Below are 23,428 nucleotides of genomic sequence, written 5' to 3'. Positions count from 1 at the left end.
GACGGAAACATTTGTATTTATCCACTTTTTGTTCGATCATTTCCTTAATGACTTGAACACCCTTGTCACCAATCTATGCCATGACTATCTGCTCATGTAAAGTGGGCTCCACTGAAATATAACTTAAGGCACCGAAGGAAACAACTTCTATTTTCAGCTTGCACAACTCATCACACAGGGTGGTGATTTTTGCATCCATATTCACATAGTTGCACTGGGCCTTCCGACTTAAGGCATCTGCCACAACATTGGCTTTGCTAGGATGGTAATGCACCTCCAAATCATAGTCCTTGATTAATTCTAACCATCTTCTCTGCCTCATATTAAGATCAGCCTGAGTGAAGATATATTTGAGACACTTATGATCAGTATAGATATTACAATGAGCTCCCATCAAGTAATGTCTCCAAATCTTGAGAGCATGAACTACGGCTACTAACTCTAGATCATGTGTGGGGTAGTTCTGCTCATGGGGTCTTAGTGCTCGGGAGGCGTAAGCAATGACTCTGTTGTCTTGCATCAAGACACATCCCAATCCAGTACCAGAAGCATCACAATAAACCTCAAAAGATTTGGTGTTGTCAGGCTGAGCTAATACGGGTGCTGTTGTCAAATGCTGCCTTAGTGTATGACAGGCATCCTCACATTTCTGGCTCCATTCATACTTGACTCCTTTCTTCAACAATTCAGTCATTGGCTTGGCAATCCTAGAGAAATCCAGAATAAATCGTCGATAATACCCTGCCAATCCCAGAAAACTACGGATCTTCCATATAGTGGTAGGAGGTTTCCAATCCATCACTTCTTGTACTTTTTCAGGATCAACTGATACCCCATCCTGAGAGATGGTGTGCCCCAAAAATTTTATCTCCTTCAACCAGAAATCACATTTGGACAACTTAGCATATAGACGATGATCGCGCAGTCGCTGAAGTACGATGTGTAGATGCTCAGCATGCTCAGCTTCATTTTTGGAATAAACCAGAATGTCATCAATAAAGACCACCACAAACTTGTCCAGCTCTGGCATAAATACTGAGTTCATCAAATACATGAAGTAAGCCGGGGCATTGGTCAGCCCGAAAGACATCACCAAATACTCATAAAGCCCATATCTGGTAGAGAAAGCCGTCTTCGGAATATCACTGGCCCTGATCTTGATCTGATGGTAGCCCAAGCGAAGGTCTATCTTGGAGAATACTTTGGCGCCCACTAACTGATCAAACAATACATCAATGCGGGGCAATGGATACTTGTTCTTGATGGTCACCACATTGAGAGGGCGGTAATCGACACACAATCTCAGACTCTCATCCTTCTTCTTTACGAACAAGGCTGGACATCCCCATGGTGAAGTACTTGGGCGAATGAACCCCTTGTCCAACAACTCTTGTAGTTGCTTTTTCAATTCCGCCAATTCTGCTGGAGGCATCCTATAGGGTCTCTTGGATATAGGTGCAGTCTCGGGTTGCAACTCAATCGCAAACTCGATGTCCCGATCAGGTGACATTCCTGGTAATTCATCCGGAAAAACATCTGGGTAGTCACAAACCACTGGGATTCTTTCTACGGGTGACTCTATCATGGTGAAGGCACAGGAACGGGTACATCCCTGGTCGAGTAGGTACAAGGTGATCTCGCCATCTAGTGGGGAGTGAATTTCTATGGCTCTGGCTGCGACATCAATTACCGCATGGTGTCGCGATAACCAATCAGTCCCCAGGATGATATCCACACTATCCAATCCCATGATCAGGAGAGTGGTTTTAAATATGAAGCTACCCAACTTTATTAGTACGTGTCTATTGATCTGATAGGTGGCAACCCTGCCTCCGGGTGTAGAAATTGTAATACCCCCATTGGTGTGGTGAAAAGGTAACTGGCAATTGGCACTAAATTTGGCACTGATAAAACTGTGTGATGCACCAGAATCAAAAAGAATAATTACAGGATAATTCAAAACTGAAAAGATACCAGTCAAGACGGGTGCTCCCTCTGGAATATCAGCCATGGTGGTGAAGTTCAGCCTGCCTTGCCTCACTTGCACCTTCTGCCTCTTGCCTTGGTTCTGGTTGGAATTCTGTCCCTTCCTCTGCTGGTTCCTGGGGCAATTCTTGGCATAGTGTCCCGTGTTACCACAAGTGAAACACCTATTGTCATTGGCCTGATAGTACTGCTGTTGCTGTGGCTGATTGTTCCTCTGAACTGGGGGCTGAGAGCGGTTGGGTGCCTGCTGCTGCTGCTGTGGTCGAATCACCCAGCGTCCTTGCTGCTGCTGAGGTCCCCTGTTCTAAGTGTCAGATACAATCCTGAAGCACTGTGGCTGAGCTGATGATCCTGCCACAGGGGTCTTCCTCTTCTTTTCTGCCTGACGGGCTATGATGCAGTCCTCCTGAGAAATGGCCATGTTAACTAACTCATTGTAACTGTTGGCCCTGCCGGTGTTGAGACGGTCGCAGAGCTTAGTGCTGAGCCCCCTCCTGAACCTATCCCTCTTCTTCTCATCAGTGTCTGCGTGGTATCCAGCATACTGACACATGTCATTGAAGGCCTGAGCGTACTGCAACACAGTACGATTTCCCTGAGTGAGTGCCAAAAACCCATTAAGCTTTCGGTCCATAATGCATGCTGGTATATAATGCCCTCTGAAGGCTGCCTTGAACTCTCTCCATTCCACCACATGGTCAACTGGCTGCATAGCGAGGAAGTGGTCCCACCATGTCCGCGCGGGTCCGCGAAGATGCTGGGTGGCGAATCTGACCTTAGCCTCATCTGAACAAACTCCATTTAGTATTGGGGATTTGGATTCCACTACCCTAAGCCATACATCAGCATCAAGTGGATCCTCTGCCCGAGTGAACAACGGTGGTTGGGTGCTGAGGAACTCCTGATAAGTGGCTACTGCTAGGGGACGCTAATGGTGGTCACCACCACCATAGTGCTGAGGTGGCGGCTGACGCTGAGCCAACTGTCGCAGAATCTCATTCTGCTGAGCCATCAATTCTTGCATGGTAGGAGGCGGTGGCGGTGGTGGAGGAATGCGTTCATTCTGTCCATGACGTGCTCTTCCTGCCATCTGAAAAATCAAGGATGTTCTCAATATCACATTTCTGATGTCAGGGTTCATACGCGGTTAAAGATTTGCAAGGGTAAAACCACTATTTCTTTGCATAATTCATAAAAAGATTCTACATGGCATAAAACTTTTCTTTAGAAATTAAAGCTGACATCATTCATCATCCAAACTTCCAAAAGAGTTTGTTATGATTACATCAGTGACCCAAAAGACTCAACTCTATCTAGCCTAGTACCCCAAGGGTGGAAAAGCTAAGCTAGCTTCGAGGAGTTCTACCGCCACACACTTCTAACTCTATCCCTGCAACCTAGTGAGCAAACGAGGCAACGCTTGACTCGGGGGAAGGTGGTCTCCCTGAGCCAGCAGTGTCCAAGCTGGATGCAGGCTCCGACTCCTCTCCTCCCTCGATGTCGACATCCTCGTTGGCCTCCATGTCCTGGATCTCCTGGTGGTGCATATCCAAATGTTGGTTAGCCTCCGCAAGTTGCTGCTGAGGGTTGATTAGCTGATCCTCGAGAACCTCAATGGTGTTCTCCCTGGTTCCCACTAGCTCCTCAAGCTCCTGGATCTCATTGGACATCTGTTCCACCTGTAGGTCCTTTTCCACCATCTCAGTGGACAGGTCTACCACAAGTTCCTCTCTGTTATCCAAGGTGATCTTGGTAGCCTCCAACAATGCCATTAGATGAGACATTGCCTCTCCTCGCATCACTTGCAGACGATACAGAGCATCCATGCATCGCACCGTCAAGTTCGCAGTCTGCCCTAGGTAAAGAGCCCATATATCCTTGGCATGCTCCACTCGGTCTTTCCACATTGGGTCATCCTCCTTTTCAGCAGGGAACAAGCCAATGGGATGGGTAGACAGCTCCAAGGGGTGAAAACCACAAAAGGTGGTTAGCCTGTGGAGAGCAATCGCCTCAATAGTATCCTCAGCCCGGTATCCGAAAGACTCGGAGTCAAACGAATGCCAGCCTGGCTGTAGCGGATGAGGCTCCAGGGTCATCCTCACCCTATAGCGGGGCACTCGGTGCTTCTCGAACAGCTGCACCATGTACTGGGGAGGCGTCGTGCAACCTGCTCCCTGAAGTACCTCCAACAAGATACGGGGAAAACCCTCGCGTGCAAGTCCGTCCGTGTGGGAAAGTGCGTTCCCTCTTTCCGAGGATCCGTGAGAAGTCATCTGTGTACGGTTAAGCGTAAGTGAAAAAAAAGAAAAAGAATTATAAAATAAAAGGGAATCAAAGCTTGGCCTCTCGGAGGTTACGATAAGGTCACTGAATGTACTTAATCTATCATTATCACGTATTAAGGTTTTTACCTAATTAACAAGTAGTTTAAGTAAAGGATGCATGCATGCTCGTCCTAAACGACCTCATTTCAACTTAGAGGGAATAGGGAAAAACCCCCATCCCTTATAGTAGCCTGTAGGGCTAACTCAAATAGCCACCTAGCTAACCCTCTATTATTCTAAGGCTTCACGTCCTAGGTCTATCCTTATCGTCCTGGCGATCTATCCAACATTTGTTTCTAACAAGTTTTACTTTTGAAAAGGATGGTATTTACAGTTTATTGATCCCTCTGTGGTGGTACGAGCTCCGATACCAGCTGTGGTGGAACCACCCGAATTATTCCAACTTAAGTGCCTAAGTCCAACCTTAAAGGCTAGACCACACTTAAATGGGAATAACACGTCAGTCCCTCGGATCTAGTCCAACGAGGCCACTAACAGGATCAAGTACCACGTACTCACTCGATGGTGAGGCACAGAGCAAACACAATAAAACATAAAACCATGCATTAAGGAGTATTTAAATTTTATTACAACATCATCAGAGTTTAGCAAAAGCAGTGATCATTGTTCGAAATGCAGCGGAATGAAACTAACGATAAATAAACGGAGAGATGGGGAAGCATGTCCCATCACTCCTCATGCTCCTCCTCAGCCGAGGTAGGGTCCCACTCGACTGTCCAACCCGGTGGCAAGATGGACGGCCAAGTCATTCCAGCAACCATGTCCTCCAGAGAACCTGTAAAAGTATGCCACAAGCAAGGCTGAGTATACTAATACTCAGCTAGACTTACCCGGTGTGAGGAGTCTACTCCTCTACCTCTAGACATGCAGTTGTTTGGCTGAGGGGTTTGGTTGCCAAAAGCACTAGCTGAGTCTAAAATCAAGTTTTAGCTTTTTCAAATTTTAGTGACCGCACTTGTACCCACCATAACCGGAATGGGAGACCACGTCTCAGGTCGCGTGAGGGGCAAAGTCTGCTGCCAGGTTCAATCAGGTACTAGGCTTACCGATTTACCATATTTCTCGGCATATGTTTAGTACGTTCAAACGCTTGACTCACGGTACCACACCTTAATCCTTATTCCAATTTCCCTCTCGTAGACTACCAATTCCCATGGATTGTTGTCCACAGACCAACATCATTATGATAAGAAAGTGGAGACAACCAATTCCTGACCTCGCGCGAGTGCTAGAAAAATCACTCGACTTTTATCGAGATCCCTAATTAGTAAAGCACCTACTCGACCTAGCATACTAGTATCCATCTCAAAAGGAAATCCTGAGGTAATGCAACTAGGGTTTCAGGAAACTCCTACGCTTAAGTGCACAATACAAGCCTACAATCATTAAGTGTAGTAAAATAATATATAGAACTAGTTATGCATAAAACCGGGGCTTGCCTTCTAAAGCTGGGGCAGGCAGATCCTCAATGGCTGGTTCTGGTGCTGGATCCTGGGCTACCTCTTGAGCAACTCCTTGCTCCGGCACGAGGATGTACTCTCCGTCAGCGAGGTTGCAATCTATCGAATGCAATGAATAAGATATATGTATGCTATGATATGCAGAATTTAGTAACCATTATGCATAGTTAAGAAAAACTAAGTTAGTTGATAACTTAGGGTTTTCTTGTTATAAGAAGCTCTTAGTGGTTTATGCTTAGCAACCTAGGTTTGAGGTTTTGCTTAGAGGCAAACGTAGTGGATTAAGACTTGGATTGCCCCTTAAAGGTTCTATTAGGTACTCAAGGGGTTTTGCTGGGTTGGTTAGGGTAACATTAATCTCCCCTACTAATTCCCCTTTTCATTTTCTACTAGTATAGTGCCCGTGCGTTGCGACGGCGACGACATGTAAATTGTTCGATAAAATGTTAGTTCATAATGATTACAATGTTCTGTGACGATATGTTAGGGTGAAGACAGACAATTTACATTGGCAATACTTTCTTAAGAAGGAAGTTGAACAAGCAGAGGGAGACTGGTATTGCAGCCAAGAAGCAAGAAAAGGGATGCAAAAGTAACCACCTATTGTTTGTCCCCCCAAAAAATACAAGCGTGAAGTATGGAGACCTCTATATATATGCTAGTGTGTTGCTACGGTGATGTATAAGAAAATTGTGTTATGTTTTAGTAGTTACCTTTCGGAAATGGCATGTACAAGTTGTCACAGATTGTCTTGAGGATTCTAGCATCGTTAGAGAACACAAGATGGTTTTCGGAGTCAACACCCTAGAAGAAAGGGATGCTACCATCAATGTCCTACATTTAAACATGGCATTGCAACTTAAGGCTCAAGCCACAACCAACACAGGTAAGGTGAACTTACAACAGTGACAAAGGTGGACTTCGACAGGGTGTTATAAAGGATGAACACAAACTTCCCACCGAGGTCTCTCAGAACCTGGCAGGCTACAAGAACACATGAGTCTGTTTGCGAAGCCATCACAAAGAAAAAAAGCTCTAAACTTGAGCAACAACAGAAGGGCTAAGATGGCAAATTATCTCAGGATCAAACTTACATGAGCTTCTAAGTTAACAACCAGAATTCAGGATACCAGGTGACTGTTTAGTATGAGTTAGAAACTACTAAAGACTACATGTTAATACTGAATGAGACGATGCACGACTGTTGAAATGCACGACAATTGAAACTGATTATCATAATAGTAGAGATTTCTCGGTAATGGTAGGTCAAGCCCGCCATACCATTCTTGCAGCTCGATGCGGCTAGTATCCAGGTCAGCTTAAGCAGCACACACTCCTTTCATCCATTGGCTTGCAAGTGCAGGGAATAAATCGGGTCGTAGCATAGTACTTCCACAACTCTCTATTCCATCTTCTGATATCGTAAAACGATGAATAACACTAGTACCATTTCATCTTAGTTTCTACTACATACCTTGGCAGCTGAGCCAACCCAAGACATGCCTATATACATTACATACACCCTTGGTCTTGCTTGGTCATCTGCTAGAATGATACACATAGGTACATTGTGTGAACATCTATCCGACTGTGAGACCAACTCGGTTCTGGACAAACATGGATGGGAATTAGGATCAGGCTACAGGTGTGCGCCAGTTCCCTAGAGATGCCGACCTGGTATGGCGCATCGCAGAACTCACCATCAAGGTCGTTGCATGCCTTGCCCGATAACACCCTGCGGTTAAGTGGATTCACTATGGTTACAGTTAGCTCAATGACTCAGTGTAGGAATGGATGGTGATGAAACTGGATTTATCCTATGCTGGTTGATGCTTACGTTCTTGGCTTGTCATGCGATAGGTAGTCCCTCTCCTCCTTCTCCACCCTCCTTCTCACTGTTGCTGCCACTGAGGCGAGCTTGGCCTCCGAGTACATCTGTGTGCTGCACGCGTCGCCACCGAGTAGGTCGTAAGCCTCCATTGTGAACACCCTGCAGCATCACCAACACACGAGTGCGTGTCACCGATCCAAACTCTAACCATTAGAATTAGCTAGCTCTACACAGACCGATCGCTGATCAAGGCTAGGGATTAGGGCACACTTACGAGAAGCTCGAGCTGTAGTCGATCTCAGCAATCTCGGCCATGATAACAACAGGGACACAGACCACCACCGTGCTCTTCTCCATGGTCAGCTCTTGATGGGAACACATCCAAGAACCTGACGGGAGTAGCGACATCCTGCATTTTCTGATCTAAACTTCTTGTGTGTGATCAATTGTTCTACTGAAGTGAAGTAGCAGCTTGGTACAGTATGATCTGAAAGGGTTATCGATCTTGTGTGGTGAGATTCTGTTATATACTACAGAGCCAGAGTGGGGTCCTTGACCATTGTTTCTAAAAATAACTTCATTAGTCAATAGTGGAATAATTATGTAAGTGTAATATTCTGTAAGTAGTTGGCATTCATGAAACAGATGTCCTCACCAGATGCTTTTGCTACCTAGGCATAGAGACTTGAACACAAAAGATACAAAAGCACTTACTATGAATTCAGTAACGTCAACAGAGCTAGTAATAGGATCAAAGAGTCCAGCCTTCGTGTACATCATAAGGATGAAAGCCACACATGATGCTCACTGACCATCTTGTGCAGCACCCAAGCTCTACCAACACCCTGCGCACCACAACAAGAGCATCCATTACAGATCGCATAATGCTTAGAATATATTGGATGCACAAGAAAGGGCTAGCGTTGTCCGCGACTTGTGACAGGTTCTTAGCCTTTGGTCTTGAGTTCTTCGAGACCCACTTCAGATAGGAGCTCTTTTGGGTGACAGGCTTCGCCATGATGCTTCCTGGCCCTGAGCTCGCTAAGAGGCTGGGGCTCGACATTAGGGTGAAGAACTCCTCAGGCTCGATGAGGGGGACGAACTTGGTGAAAGTGATAACCACCCTCACTGTTGGCACAACGGGGATTGCATGCAAGCTGCATGAATGGCAAACATGAATAATGAGCTGAATGCAACTCTACATTGCACTTAGGAGTACAGAAATGAGCTATGTGCAACAAGATAATTACAAGAACAACCTTTAGAAAATTATATAATATATTGTGGCAAGAAGCAAACGAAGGTGCACAAAGGCAAACCAATTGATGGCATCCACACTTCGGTGAACACTGAAAGTCGCCTAGAGGGGGGGTGAATAGGATGAATCTGAAATTTATAAAATTAAGCACAACTACAAGCCGGGTTAGCGTTAGAAATATAAACGAGTCCGAGAGAGAGGACGCAAAACAAATCGTGAGCAAATAAAGAGCAAGACACGATGATTTGTTTTATCGAGGTTCGGTTCTTGCAAACCTACTGCCCGTTGAGGTGGTCACAAAGACCGGGTCACTTTCAACCCTTTCCCTCTCTCAAACGGTCACTTAGACCGAGTGAGCTTCTCTTCTCAATCAAACGGAACACAAAGTTCCCGCAAGAACCACCACACAATTGGTGTCTCTTGCCTTGGTTACAATTGAGTTTGATCACAAGAAGAATGAGAAAGAAAAGAAGCAATCCAAGTGCAAGAGCTCAAATGAACACAAATGTCACTCTCTCTAGTCACTATTTGATTTGGAGTGATTCCGGATTTGGGAGAGGATTTGATCTCTTTGGAGTGTCTAGAATTAAATGCTATAGCTCTTGTAATGTGTTGAAGGTGGAAAACTTGGATGCCATTGAATGTGGGGTGGTTGGGGTATTTATAGCCCCAACCACCAAAAATGGCCATTGGAAAGCTGCTGTCGCATGGCGCACCGGACAGTCCGGTGCGCCAGCCACGTCAGCAGACCGTTGGGGTTCGACCGTTGGAGCTCTGACAGGTGGGGCCTCTGGGCTGTCCGGTGGTGCACCGGACAGGTCCTGTAGACTGTCCAGTGCGCCAACTACGCGTGCTCTGTCCTCTACGCGCACAGGCGCGCATTAAATGCGTTGCAGTCGACCGTTGCGCGCGAAGTAGCCGTTGCTCCGCTGGCACACCGGACAGTCCGGTGAATTATAACGGAGCGGCCTCCTGATTTCCCGAAGGTGGCAGTTCAGCATCGAGTGCCCTGGTGCACCGGACACTGTCCGGTGGCACACCGGACAGTCCGGTGCGCCAGACCAGGGTGCCTTTTGGGATGTCTTTTGCTCTCTTTGTTTGAACCCTATCTTGGTCTTTTTATTGGCTTATTCTGAACCTTTGGTACCTGTAGAACTTTATAGACTAGAGCAAACTAGTTAGTCCAATTATGTGGGCAATTCAACCACCAAAATTAATTAGGAAAAAGGTGTAAGCCTAATTCCCTTTCAATCTCCCCCTTTTTGGTGATTGATGACAACACAAACCAAAGCAAGTATAGAAGTGCATAATTGAACTAGTTTGCATAATGTAAGTGCAAAGATTACTTAAAATTGAACCAATAAATATTTTCATAAGATATGCATGGATTGTTTCTTTATTTTCACCATTTTGGACCACGCTTGCACCACATGTTTTGTTTTTGCAAATTCTTTTGTAAATTCTTTTCAAAGTCCTTTTGCAAATAGTCAAAGGTAAATGAATAAGATTTTGAGAAGCATTTTCAAGATTTGAAATTTTCTCCCCTTGTTTCAAATGCTTTTCCTTTGACTAAACAAAACTCCCCCTCAATAAAATCCTCCTCTTAATGTTCAAGAGGGTTTTAAGATATCCATTTTGAAAATGCTACTTTCTCCCCCTTTTGAATATAATAAGATATCAATTGAAAAATTCATCATTCTTTCTCCCCCTTTTGAATATAATAAGATATCATTTGAAAAATTCATCATTTTAAAACCTTTTGAAAATGGGTGGTGGTGCGGTCCTTTTGCTTTGGGCTAATACTTTCTCCCCCTTTGGCATGAATCGCCAAAAACGGATACTTGAGTGAAATATAAGCCCCTTTTACTACTTTCTCCCCTTTGACAAATAAAATATGAGTGAAGATTATACCAAAGACGGAGAGATGCTCGGAGCGACGGCGAAGGATGAGTAATTTGATGGAGTGGAGTGGAAGCCTGTGTCTTCGCCGAAGATTCCAATTCCCTTTCAATCTATGACTTGGTTTGAAATACGCTTGAAAACATATTAGTCATAGCATATAAAAGAGACATGATCAAAGGTATATTTATGAGCTGTGTGCAAAACATCAAAAGAAATTTCAAGAATCGAGAATATTTAGCTCATGCCTGAGTTTGTTAAAGGTTTGTTCATCTAGTGGCTTGGTAAAGATATCGGCTAATTGTTCCTTGGTGTTAATATATGCAATCTCGATATCCCCTTTTTGTTGGTGATCCCTAAGAAAATGATACCGAATGGCTATGTGTTTAGTGCGGCTATGCTCAACGGGATTATCCGCCATGCGGATTGCACTCTCATTATCACATAGAAGAGGAACTTTGGTTAATTTGTAACCATAGTCCGTAAGGGTTTGCCTCATCCAAAGCAATTGCGCGCAACAATGGCCTGCGGCAATATACTCGGCTTCGGCGGTAGAAAGAGCTACTGAATTTTGCTTCTTTGAAGCCCAAGACACCAGAGACCTTCCCAAGAACTGGCAAGTCCCCGATGTGCTCTTTCTGTTAATTTTACACCCCGCCCAATCGGCATCCGAATAACCAATTAAATCAAATGTGGATCCCCGAGGGTACCAAAGCCCAAACTTAGGAGTATAAACTAAATATCTCAAGATTCGTTTTATGGTCGTAAGGTGAGCTTCCTTAGGGTCGGCTTGGAATCTTGCACACATGCATACGGAAAGCATAATGTCCGGTCGAGATGCACATAAATAGAGTAAGGAGCCTATCATCGACCGGTATACCTTTTGATCGACGGATTTACCTCCCGTGTCGAGGTTGAGATGCCCATTGGTTCCCATGGGTGTCTTGATGGGTTTGGCATCCTTCATCCCAAACTTGTTTAGAATGTCTTGAATATATTTCGTTTGGCTAATGAAGGTGCCCTCTTGGAGTTGCTTCACTTGAAATCCCAAGAAGTACTTCAACTCCCCCATCATCGACATCTCAAATTTCAGTGTCATGATCCTACTAAATTCCTCACATGTAGATTCGTTAGTAGACCCAAATATAATATCATCAACATAAATTTGGCATACAAACAAATCATTGTCAAGAGTTTTAGTAAATAAAGTAGGATCGGCCTTTCCGACTTTGAAGCCATTATTGATAAGAAAATCTCTTAGGCATTCATACCATGCTCTTGGGGCTTGCTTGAGCCTATAAAGCGCCTTAGAGAGTTTGTAAACATGGTTAGGATACTCACTATCTTCAAATCCGGGAGGTTGCTCAACATAGACCTCTTCCTTGATTGGTCCATTGAGGAAGGCACTTTTCACGTCCATTTGATAAAGCTTGAAGCCTGGTAAGTAGCATAGGCAAGTAAAATGCGAATTGATTCTAGCCTAGCTACGGGTGCATAGGTTTCACCGAAATCCAAACCTTCGACTTGTGAATATCCTTTTGGCCACAAGTTGGGCTTTGTTCCTTGTCACCACACCATGCTCATCTTGCTTGTTGCGAAAGACCCACTTGGTTCCTACAACATTTTGGTTAGGACGTGGAACTAGATGCCATACCTCATTTCTAGTGAAGTTGTTGAGCTCCTCTTGCATCGCCACCACCCAATCCAAATCTTGAAGTGCTTCCTCTACCCTGTGTGGCTCAATAGAGGAAACAAAAGAGTAATGTTCACAAAAATGAGCAACACGAGATCGAGTAGTTACCCCCTTTTGAATATCGCCGAGGATGGTGTTCACGGGGTGATCTCGTTGGATTGCTTGGTGGACTCTTGGGTGTGGTGGTCTTGGAACTTGTTCATCTTCCTCTTCTTGATCATGGCATCTCCCCCTTGATCATTTCTCTCCTCTTGAGGTGGCTCAACTTCTTGATCTTCTCCTTCATCATTTTGAGCCTCATCCTCTTCTTGACTTGGTGGAGATGCTTGCATGGAGGAAGATGGTTGATCTTGTGCTTGAGGTGGTTCTTCGGATTCCTTAGGACACACATCCCCAATGGACATGTTCCATAGCGCGACGCACGGAGCCTCTTCATCACCTATCACATCAAGATCAACTTGCTCTACTTGAGAGCCGTTAGTCTCATCAAACACAATGTCACAAGAAACCTCAACTTGTCCAGAGGACTTGTTAAAGACTCTATATGCCCTTGTGTTTGAATCATATCCTAGTAAAAAGCCTTCTACAGCCTTAGGAGCAAATTTGGATTTTCTACCTCTTTTAACAAGAATAAAGCATTTGCTACCAAAGACTCTAAAATATGAAACATTGGGCTTTTTACCGGTTAGGAGTTCGTATGACGTCTTCTTGAGGATTCGGTGTAGATATAACCGGTTGATGGCGTAGCAAGCGGTGTTGACCGCCTCGGCCCAAAACCGATCCGAAATCTTGTACTCATCAAGCATGGTTCTTGCCATGTCCAATAGAGTTCTATTCTTCCTCTCCACTACACCATTTTGTTGTGGGGTGTAGGGAGAAGAGAACTCATGCTTGATGCCCTCTTCCTCAAGGAAGCCTTGAATTTGAGAGTTCTTGAACTCCGTCCCGTTGTCGCTTCTTATTTTCTTGATCCTTAAGCTGAACTGGTTTTGAGCCCGTCTCAAGAATCCCTTTAAGGTCTCTTGGGTATGAGATTTTTCCTGCAAAAAGAACACCCAAGTGAAGCGAGAATAATCATCCACAATAACTAGACAGTACTTACTCCCGCCGATGCTTATGTAAGCTATCGGGCCGAATAGGTCCATATGTAGGAGCTCAAGTGGCCTGCCAGTCGTCATGATGTTCTTGTGTGGATGATGAACACCAACTTGCTTCCCTGCCTGATATGCGCTACAAATCCTGTCTTTCTCAAAATGAACATTTGTTAGTCCCAAAATGTGTTCTCCCTTTAGAAGCTTGTGAAGATTCTTCATTCCAACATGTGCTAGTCAGAGATGCCAGAGCCAGCCCATGTTAGTCTTAGCAATTAAGCAAGTGTCGAGTTCAGCTCTATCAAAATCTACCAAGTATAGCTGACCCTCTAACACTCCCTTAAATGCTACTGAATCATTACTTCTTCTAAAGACAGTAACACCTATATCCGTAAAAAGACAGTTGTAGCCCATTTTACATAATTGTGAAACTGAAAGCAAGTTATAATCTAAAGAATCTACAAGAAAAACATTGGAAATAGAATGGTCAGGAGATATAGCAATTTTACCCAATCCTTTGAACAAACCATGGTTTCCATCCCCGAATGTGATCGCTCTTTGGGGATCTTGGTTTTTCTCATAGGAGGAGAACATTTTCTTCTCCCCTGTCATATGGTTTGTGCACCCGCTATCGATGATCCAACTTGAGCCCCCGGATGCATAAACCTACAAAACAAGTTTAGTTCTTGACTTTAGGTACCCAAATGGTTTTGGGTCCTTTGACATTAGATACAAGAACTTTGGGTACCCAAACACAAGTCTTTGATCCCTTGTGTTTGCCCCCAACATACTTGGCAACTATCTTGCCGGATTTGTTAGTTAAAACATAAGATGCATCAAAAGTTTTAAATGAAATGTCATGATCATTTGATGCAGTTGGAGTTTTCTTCTTAGGCAATTTTGCACGGGTTGATTGCCTAGAACTAGATGTCTCACCCTTATACATAAAAGCATGATTAGGGCCAGAGTGAGACTTCCTAGAATGAATTCTCCTAATTTTGCTCTCGGGATAACCGGTAGGGTACAAAATGTAACCCTCGTTATCCTGAGGCATGGGAGCCTTGCCCTTAACAAAGTTAGACAATCTTTTAGGAGGGGCATTAAGTTTGACATTGTCCCCCTTTTGGAAGCCAATGCCATCCTTGATGCCAGGGCGTCTCCCATTATAGAGCATGCTTCTAGCAAATTTAAATTTTTCATTTTCTAAGTCATGCTCGGCAATTTTAGCATCTAATTTTGCTATATGATCATTTTGTTTCTTAATTAAAGCTAGGTGATCATGAATAGCATCAACATCAATGTCTCTACATCTAGTACAAATGGAAATATGCTCAACGGTAGATGTAGAGGGTTTGCAAGTTTTTAGTTCAACAATCTTAGCATGTAAAATGTCATTTTCACTTCTAAGATTAGATATGGTAACATTGCAAACATCTAAGTCCTTAGCCTTAGCAATTAGTTTTTCATTATCATTTCTAAGGCTAGCGAGAGAAACATTTAATTCTTCAATCTTAGCAAGTAATTTAACATTATCATCTCTAAGATTGGGAATTGAAGCATCACAAACATTTGAATCAACCTTAGCAATTAAACTAGCATTCTCATTTCTAAGGTTGGCAATGACATCATGGCAAGTGCTTAGCTCACTAGATAATTTTTCACATTTTTCTACTTCTAGAGCATAAGCATTCTTAATCTTAACATGCTTCTTATTTTCCTTAATTAGGAAATCCTCTTGGGAGTCCAAGAGTTCATCCTTCTCAATTGAATGGCACTAATTAATTCATTTAATTTTTCTTTTTGTTGCATGTTTAGGTTGGCAAAAAGGGTACGCAAATTATCCTCCTCATCACTACAATTATCCTCATCACTAGAGGTTTCATATTTAGTGGAGGATCTTGATTTTACCTTCTTCTTTTTGTCATCCTTTGCCATGAGGCACTTGTGGCCGACGTTGGGGAAGAGGAGTCCCTTGGTGACGGCGATGTTGGCGGCGTCCTTGTCGGAGGAGGAGTCGGAGGAGCTCTCATCGGAGTCCCACTCGCGACACACATGGGCATCGCCGCCCTTTTTCTTGTGGTACCTATTCTTTTCTCTCCTCTTTCCCTTCTTGTCGTTGCCCCTGTCACTGTCACTAGATAGTGGACATTTTGCAATAAAATGACCGGGCTTACCACACTTGTAGCAAACTTTCTTGGAGCGGGGCTTGTAATCCTTCCCCCTCCTTTGCTTGAGGGTTTGGCAGAAACTCTTGATGATGAGCGCCATCTCCTCATTGTCGAGCTTAGAGGCGTCGATGGGTTGTCTACTTGATGTAGACTCCTCCTTTTTCTCTTCCGTTGCCTTGAATGCGACCGGTTGTGCTTCGGGCGTAGAGGGGCCATCTATCTCGATGATTTTCTTTGAGCCTTTGATCATCAACTCAAAGCTCACAAAGTTTCCTATTACTTCCTCGGGAGACATTAGTGTATATCTAGGATTACCACGAATTAATTGAACTTGCGTAGGGTTAAGAAAAACAAGTGATCTAAGAATAACCTTAACCATTTCATGGTCATCCCATTTTGTGCACCCGAGGATGCGCACTTGGTTCACCAAGGTCTTGAGCCGGTTGTACATCTCTTGTGGCTCCTCTCCTTGGCGAAGCCGGAAGCGACCAAGCTCCCCCTTGATCGTTTCCCTCTTGGTGATCTTGGTCACCTCGTCTCCTTCGTGCGCGGTCTTTAGTACATCCCAAACCTCTTTTGCACTTTTTAATCCTTGTACCTTATTATACTCCTCCGGACTTAGAGAGGCGAGGAGTATAGTAGTTGCTTGGGAGTTAATGTGTTGAATTTGGGCGACTTCATCCGCATCATAATATTTATCCCCTATGGAAGGTACTTGTACTCCAAATTCAACAATGTCCCATATACTTTTGTGGAGAGAGGTTTGGTGAAATCTCATCAAATCACTCCATCTAGAATAATCTTCACCGTTAAACATCGGTGGTTTTCCCAATGGGACCGAAAGAAATGGAGTTTGTCTAGGAATGCGAGGGTAGTGTAGGGGGATCTTACTAAAATTCTTGCGCTCATGGCGCTTAGAAGTTACGGATGGCGTGTCGGAGCCGGAGGTGGATGGCGACGAAGAGTCGGTCTCGTAGTAGACCACCTTCCTCATCTTCTTCTTCTTGTCACCGCTCCGACCCGACTTGTTGTGTGAAGGAGATCCCTTCACCTCGTTGCTGGACTCCCCGGATGGAGCCTTCCCGTGGCTTGTAGCAGACTTCTCACCGCCGATCCCCATCTTCTTGGCGTGATCTCCCGACATCACTTCGAGTGATTAAGCTCTAATGAAGCACCGGGCTTTGATACCAATTGAAAGTCGCCTAGAGGGGGGGGGGGTGAATAGGGCGAATCTGAAATTTATAAAATTAAGCACAACTACAAGCCGGGTTAGCGTTAGAAATATAAACGAGTCCGAGAGAGAGGGCGCAAAACAAATCGTGAGCAAATAAAGAGCAAGACACGATGATTTGTTTTACCGAGGTTCGGTTCTTGCAAACCTACTCCCTGTTGAGGTGGTCACAAAGACCGGGTCTCTTTCAACCCTTTCCCTCTCTCAAATGGTCACTTAGACCGAGTGAGCTTCTCTTCTCAATCAAATGGAACACAAAGTTCCCGCAAGGACCACCACACAATTGGTTACAATTGAGTTTGATCACAAGAAGAATGAGAAAGAAAAGAAGCGATCCAAGCTCAAGAGCTCAAATGAACACAAATGTCACTCTCTCTAGTCACTATTTGATTTGGAGTGATTCCGGATTTGGGAGAGGATTTGATCTGTTTGGAGTGTCTAGAATTGAATGCTATAGCTCTTATAATGTGTTGAAGGTGGAAAACTTGGATGCCATTGAATGTGGGGTGGTTGGGGTATTTATAGCCCCAACCACCAAAAATGGCCGTTGGAAGGCTGTTGTCGCATGGCGCACCGGACAGTCCGGTGCGCCAGCCACGTCAGCAGACCGTTGAGGTTCGACTGTTGGACCTCTGACAGGTGGGGCCTCTGGGCTGTCCGGTGGTGCACCGGACAGGTCCTGTAGACTGTTCGGTGCACCAACTACGCGTGCTCTATCCTCTACGCGCGCAGGCACGCATTAAATGCGTTGCAGTCGACCGTTGCGCGCGAAGTAGCCGTTGCTCCGCTGGCACACCGGACAGTCCGGTGTGACACCGGACACTGTCCGGTGCTTCACCAGACAGTCCGGTGAATTATAGCGGAGCGGCCTCCTGATTTCCCGAAGGTGGCGAGTTCAGCATCGAGTGCCCTGGTGCACCGGACACTGTCCGTTGGTGCACCGGACACTGTCCGGTGGCACACCGGACAGTCCGGTGCGCCAGACCAGGGTGCCTTTTGGGATGTCTTTTGCTCTCTTTGTTTGAACCCTTTCTTGGTCTTTTTATTGGCTTATTGTGAACCTTTGGCACCTGTAGAACTTTATAGACTAGAGAAAACTAGTTAGTCCAATTATTTGGGCAATTAAACCACCAAAATTAATTAGGAAAAAGGTGTAAGCCTAATTCCCTTTCAAACACCACTTTGTGAAACATATAGCAAAATTTGGACGAGTGCTCCAAGCTGTATGTCTAACCAATTTCTACTTTCTACAACACCAGAGGTTTAGTTTTTCTCATCAGGTTTTATTTGTCATATAAATAAACTATGAGTCATCAAACAAGACAGTATCAATGCAGGTGAGGTGAGTGCCAATTAAGTAAATTCCCTTAAACCTGTGTCCTAAGTGCTGGCACTGTTCTGGAATAAACTAAACAGTGAAGAACCGTTAAACTATCAGTATAAACAGTTCTCTTTAAGTAAATTCCCTTAAATCTATGTCCTAAGTGTCGGTACTATTCTGGAATAAACTAAACAGTGAAGAAGCATTAAAATATCAGTCTAAACAGTTCTCTTTTCTTTCCCCGGATATTCAGATAGCACTCTCCACAGGTTTCTTATTGAGCAGAAGAGCTATGTTACCTTTACTGGGAAAGTCCTCGGTGGGAACTTGGTGGTCGGGGGGATCCACAGGCACAATGAAATCTGGAATGAGATGCACAGTGTTGGAAATAGTAGAATGATAAATATACCCTCGAGTGAATAAGAAACCCTGTATATTCAGATAGCACTCTCCACAGGTTTCTTATTGAGGAGAAGAACATTACTTATACTAAAGCATTCTGGACAACATCCAAATCACAATGAAATCTGGAATGAATAAGAAACCCTCGAGTGGTTCATCTATTAAGCTCCTAGGAGTTTGGCATAAGATGTATACAATTTATCTCTCAGAAAGAAAACCAAAAGAGGTTAGTTTTACATCTATTCTCTATTGTACCATAGTGATCTGAAATAAAATGAATGAAGAATGCACAAACGGTTCTTATTTTTCTATAGGTATATACCCGTGCGTTGCAACGGAAGACACTTACCTGCACGTCAAAGAAAGGAAATGTTACGGAGATACGTAAAGAACTAAAGAAGTGATCTAATAAAACAAGATTAGTGTGTCGATCAAAACAAGAATAATGTGTACACATTATTCTTCTTTTGATCGACACATTTTTCTTGTTTTATTATATCACTTCTTTAGTTCATATGCCTAAAACTTGGCCTCAAAAAAACCAGGATCAACAACATTTCCTTTCTTCGGTGTGCATGTAAGTGTTCCCTGTTACAACACACACATATATATCTAGTTAGCACATAAAAACGGTACTATAAAAAACATCACGGCTCATCTCATGAACATTTACATCGGTAGATCGGCTTGTCTTTATAGACTGCAGAAGTCCAATTTTGTTTTTATCATAGCCTTTTTCGAAACGAACGAGATATTCACATATTTGCATGCGATTTTAGTGCTTTAGTGTTGTTGCTGCCTCACCAGGTTCCTCAAACACATAATGAAGGATCCGCCATGATGGATCCCGCCATGATCAAAGTATGCCAGCTCCACATACAAAACCCGGTTTTTTGTCACTCGATACACATTTCATACTCCATTAAAATATAAAATGATTGGTGCTGGGCTTGAAAGGTTAGTATTTGGAAAGCCATTGTTTCATCTCGCAAAATGGAAAAAATTCAAGTGGTGTGTGTGCTTGTGAACATGGAATGTATGCCTAGAAACTTTATCACAATATTCAGCTGTAGTGACCACTATGCTGTGAACATTTTAGCCAACCGACATATCATTTTACTGCAATTTATTGTTCCACATCCTTTACCGAAGAACTTACCATTGTACCATTGTATCAATCCGGAGCTTGCAAGTGGATGACTTTCCATTGTCCTGTTCACCTAGACATCATGGCCCGGTTGTATCTCACTCACATTGGTAGGGAGCCTTGTCGTGTAGCGCTCATGACCGGTGAGCCTAAGAGAATCGGCATCCTCACCAGGCTTGAAGCACAGCGGTAACACTCCCATTCCCACGAGACTGTTGTGGTGGTTGTTTGCTTCAAATTAAAGTTAGTTGTTTGGACTCTTGTAGTTGTAAGCCATATAGACAAAACACTATAAAAGTAGTATAAGCCGGTATGGATTAAAGACAAATGAACATGGTTTTGACAAAAAAATATTGCGAATTTCTGGTAGCCAACAAAGAAACGATAGTTGTATGATATGCATCTACCAATAACATTGGTCCCTTGGCAGCCCAATCCCAAGAACTTCCACTCTCATATTCCTCTCCAACCATTACTATATATGATGCCCATCAACTTTATATCTCTAAAATAAGCATAACCAGTGTAATGGCCTAACAAAGAAATACTTATTGATAAGAATAATGATCTCAAACTCATATGCATTTTGAAAGGCTTCTTGGCTAAAAAAAGGGTGAAGCGTATCTTTGGTGTAATTACTTTTGGCTACCAATTAAGGTTATCTCTTCAAATGATAAGGCTAGTTAGTATGAAGTAAAAGGACACTATGTTTCATAATTAATTCAATGAACTGAGCCTAGCTCAGTTGGCTAACAAGGCAAACCATGTTCCTTTTTGGTCTTAATATAATGCTAAATAGTATGATGATGGAAACCTAGCTTGGTAAAGAAAAACTGACCATTGCAGCCTCAACACGAAAACAAGACCATTGCTTGCATGTTCCAGATATCAACCATCATAAGATGTTCAACTCCTGGATGTTGAACCTGGTCCATTCCTAATTCAGTGTGACACATCAAAACAAATATGAGATTTCAAACGGTTGTTCACAGAATCCATAAATGCATTACAAAACGACATTTGACTTTGAAAGTTTAAGCCTGGTTCGATGCACCTAACAAGAAATAGGAAGCAAAGTTTTAATTGAGAAATTATGTAAGAGATCAAGTGAGAAAATAAGTGATCTGTTCTAGACAAGTATGCAATGTTATGTTAGAAAGCAGAAAATGGGTTGCATAGGCCTAACACTGATAGGAACGGTAGAAAGCAAATATGTTAAGAACCCCCGGATTTAACAGATAAAGAGAAGTACCTAAGCACAAACATATGCAGTAAAGAAGACCCGACAAGCTCAACATCCAAGAATTCAACATATGCAGTAAAGCAGATCCGACTCCAGGTCCTTGTTCGTCAGCAGCAGGGCACCCTTGGCCAGGTTGGTCCGCGAACGATGGGGCCACGCGCTGTCGACGTTGTCGGTACCCCATGGCGATGGTGTGGCGCCTCGATGTGGGGAAACACCGAACCGGGGCAGGAATTGGGGACACGAACATCAACGCGCGGAAGCGCTGTCCGCGAACGGGAAGGGAGAGGAACCTGGGATTTGGGGACGCCATGGGTCGAGGGCTCGGAAGCGCCGTCCGCGAACGGGAAGGGAGGGGAACCGGGGATTTGGGGACGCGAACGTCGACGCGTGGAAGCGTCATCCGTGAACGGGAAGGGAGAGGAACTGGGGGCGGGATGTGGGGATGCCATGGGTCAAGGGCGCGCGCGTGGTTTGTGCCGACAAGGAGCCGGAGCGAGATCTGCGCACCGCGGGGATTTCGGGGAGGAGAATTGAGTCGGGCATGCTGTGTGCGGTGGAGATGGTGGAGGGGTGGTGGGGAAGGGCGGGGGAACTGAAGAGCTACTACCTTGGGTTGTGATGACGACCTTGACCTTGTTACCATCATCGTCATGCGGGGTGACATTGGTGGGCAGGGACCGATGACTCCGCGCCAGGAAGGCGGCGACTGACCCTCGTGGGCGTGAGGTATTCGACCAAGCCAATGGTGGCCGGCGGCGCTAGCCTAGACTTATGCGGCTGGTGGTGCTCGACTGGGCCTATGGATGAAGTGACGGAGCTCGAGAGGGGTGCAGAGCGGGATTCCGAGGGGATTGGCGGGGATGACGTGACATACCTCATGGTGGGCGTGGTGGCGGATGGGGGCGAGGGCGGAGGCATCACGAGTGGAGGTGGGGACGCGCGGGTGGGGGCAGGCGGAGCCACGTGTGTGGATTGCTGATTGCTTTGCCTGCGCCTCACGTGGGGACTGGGGACGGGTGTGGATGCGGGCGTAGATGGACTGCGGCGAGGATGGCTTCATCGGCGTCGAAGGTAGCCTGCGGAAGGGCGCTGATGGCTCGGCCTGCGCCATGCGTGGGGACGGGTGTGGAGGCGGGCGTTGATGGGAGGCGCGGCGCAGGGATTAGGGAAGGAGATGAAATGGTGGCGGGGGCTCGGGCGCGTGGTGGCGGACTGGCGGGGCTGGGGGCATGCTGGGTGGTGGATGCCCTCAATAGAGTCATATGGTGTAGTTGTGATTTATGCTCTTAAGGTGGGTTTGAACTACAACAGTGATTTCAAATTTTCCAAAAATTCTGTAAAAATTACAGTGGGTTAATATTGGTCACTGTAGTCTGTCCTATAAATTTGAGGTCAAAAATAAATAGAATATGTCCTGGACAAAAATAACAAAAGTTGGGGCAAAGGGGTCACTTTGCACTACAACTCTTATCTAGGTGTGGGTTCTGTACTAAGAGTTATTTTAGCGGGTATCTATAGGTAATAACATGCTTCTATGCCAAAAATCACAGAGGATTACTTAGTGGTTATTTAGTTATGATTTTCTAAAGTTTAATGCCAAAAAGACACTTACAACTAACTTGCTATTTGAAAAATATCAAACAACAAAACTTGTATTTTTTCTAGGTTCTTCTTAGCACAAGAGCAGTCATTCCTAAGGTAGGGGTGTTTTCTCCTTAGGATTATTTTCTTATGACTTTTCAAAGTTTTCTCTGTTTTTCATGAATAAATGTGAGTGCAATTTCTTTTCACTGGACTATGGTTCAACAGATTTTTCTTGTGAACTACATCACTTAGGCATGCTAGAAAAAATATGGTTGCCCTCTGGTTTCCATTTTCAATCCCTTTTCTTCATTTTCCTAAGTTTGAGCATAAACAAGTTTTAGTGAATAAATCTTCCTTAACCTTGTATACTAGGGTGTTTATTAATTTTAAACAGTGTAACTACTAGGTTACTGTCTCCACTATTTTTCTCAACCCTGATCTAACAACATTGCTATCTTTTCCTTTATTATTAAGTTTTGGGCAGTTTTCTTGTTTAAATCAAAACTCTATAAAACATTACAGGAACTATGGCGTTTACTATTTTTGCTTGATAGTTTATATTTCACAAAGTCTAGCAAAATTGGTTTGACTAAATTTGGCTGATTATTCTTCAAGTTATGTGTTTCTCAAGTTCTCTGCAATATTTAAAAGAAAAGTAAATTCGAAATGGGAAAAGAAAAACAGATTTGCGCTGAAGTCCCTGGGTTTTCTTCCCCATTTTCTCTCACAAATCAGCCCTCGGTCTACTATTCACCTGAGTCACTGA

General features: G+C 44.3%; 1 protein-coding gene and 1 pseudogene across 1 annotated transcript; one reads left to right on the top strand and one right to left on the bottom strand.

Moving 5' to 3' along the window:
• Window positions 1–6,959: 6,959 nt before the first annotated feature.
• Window positions 6,960–7,979, bottom strand: LOC103655474 (light-regulated protein, chloroplastic). Its single transcript, XM_008682227.1, has 5 exons — window positions 7,897–7,979; window positions 7,629–7,781; window positions 7,435–7,526; window positions 7,266–7,333; window positions 6,960–6,992 (listed from the first exon to the last, which is right to left on the bottom strand). Exons 1-5 carry the CDS (start codon window positions 7,977–7,979, stop codon window positions 6,960–6,962), a joined length of 429 nt encoding a protein of 142 aa, XP_008680449.1.
• An 11,989-nt stretch (window positions 7,980–19,968) lies between these two features.
• Window positions 19,969–21,710, top strand: LOC103655475 (uncharacterized; annotated as a pseudogene).
• Window positions 21,711–23,428: the final 1,718 nt, after the last annotated feature.

Source organism: Zea mays, chromosome 4, assembly GCF_902167145.1.
Source record: "Zea mays cultivar B73 chromosome 4, Zm-B73-REFERENCE-NAM-5.0, whole genome shotgun sequence".
Taxonomy (NCBI): Eukaryota; Viridiplantae; Streptophyta; class Magnoliopsida; order Poales; family Poaceae; genus Zea; species Zea mays.
This window is presented reverse-complemented; position numbering and strand designations above follow the sequence as displayed.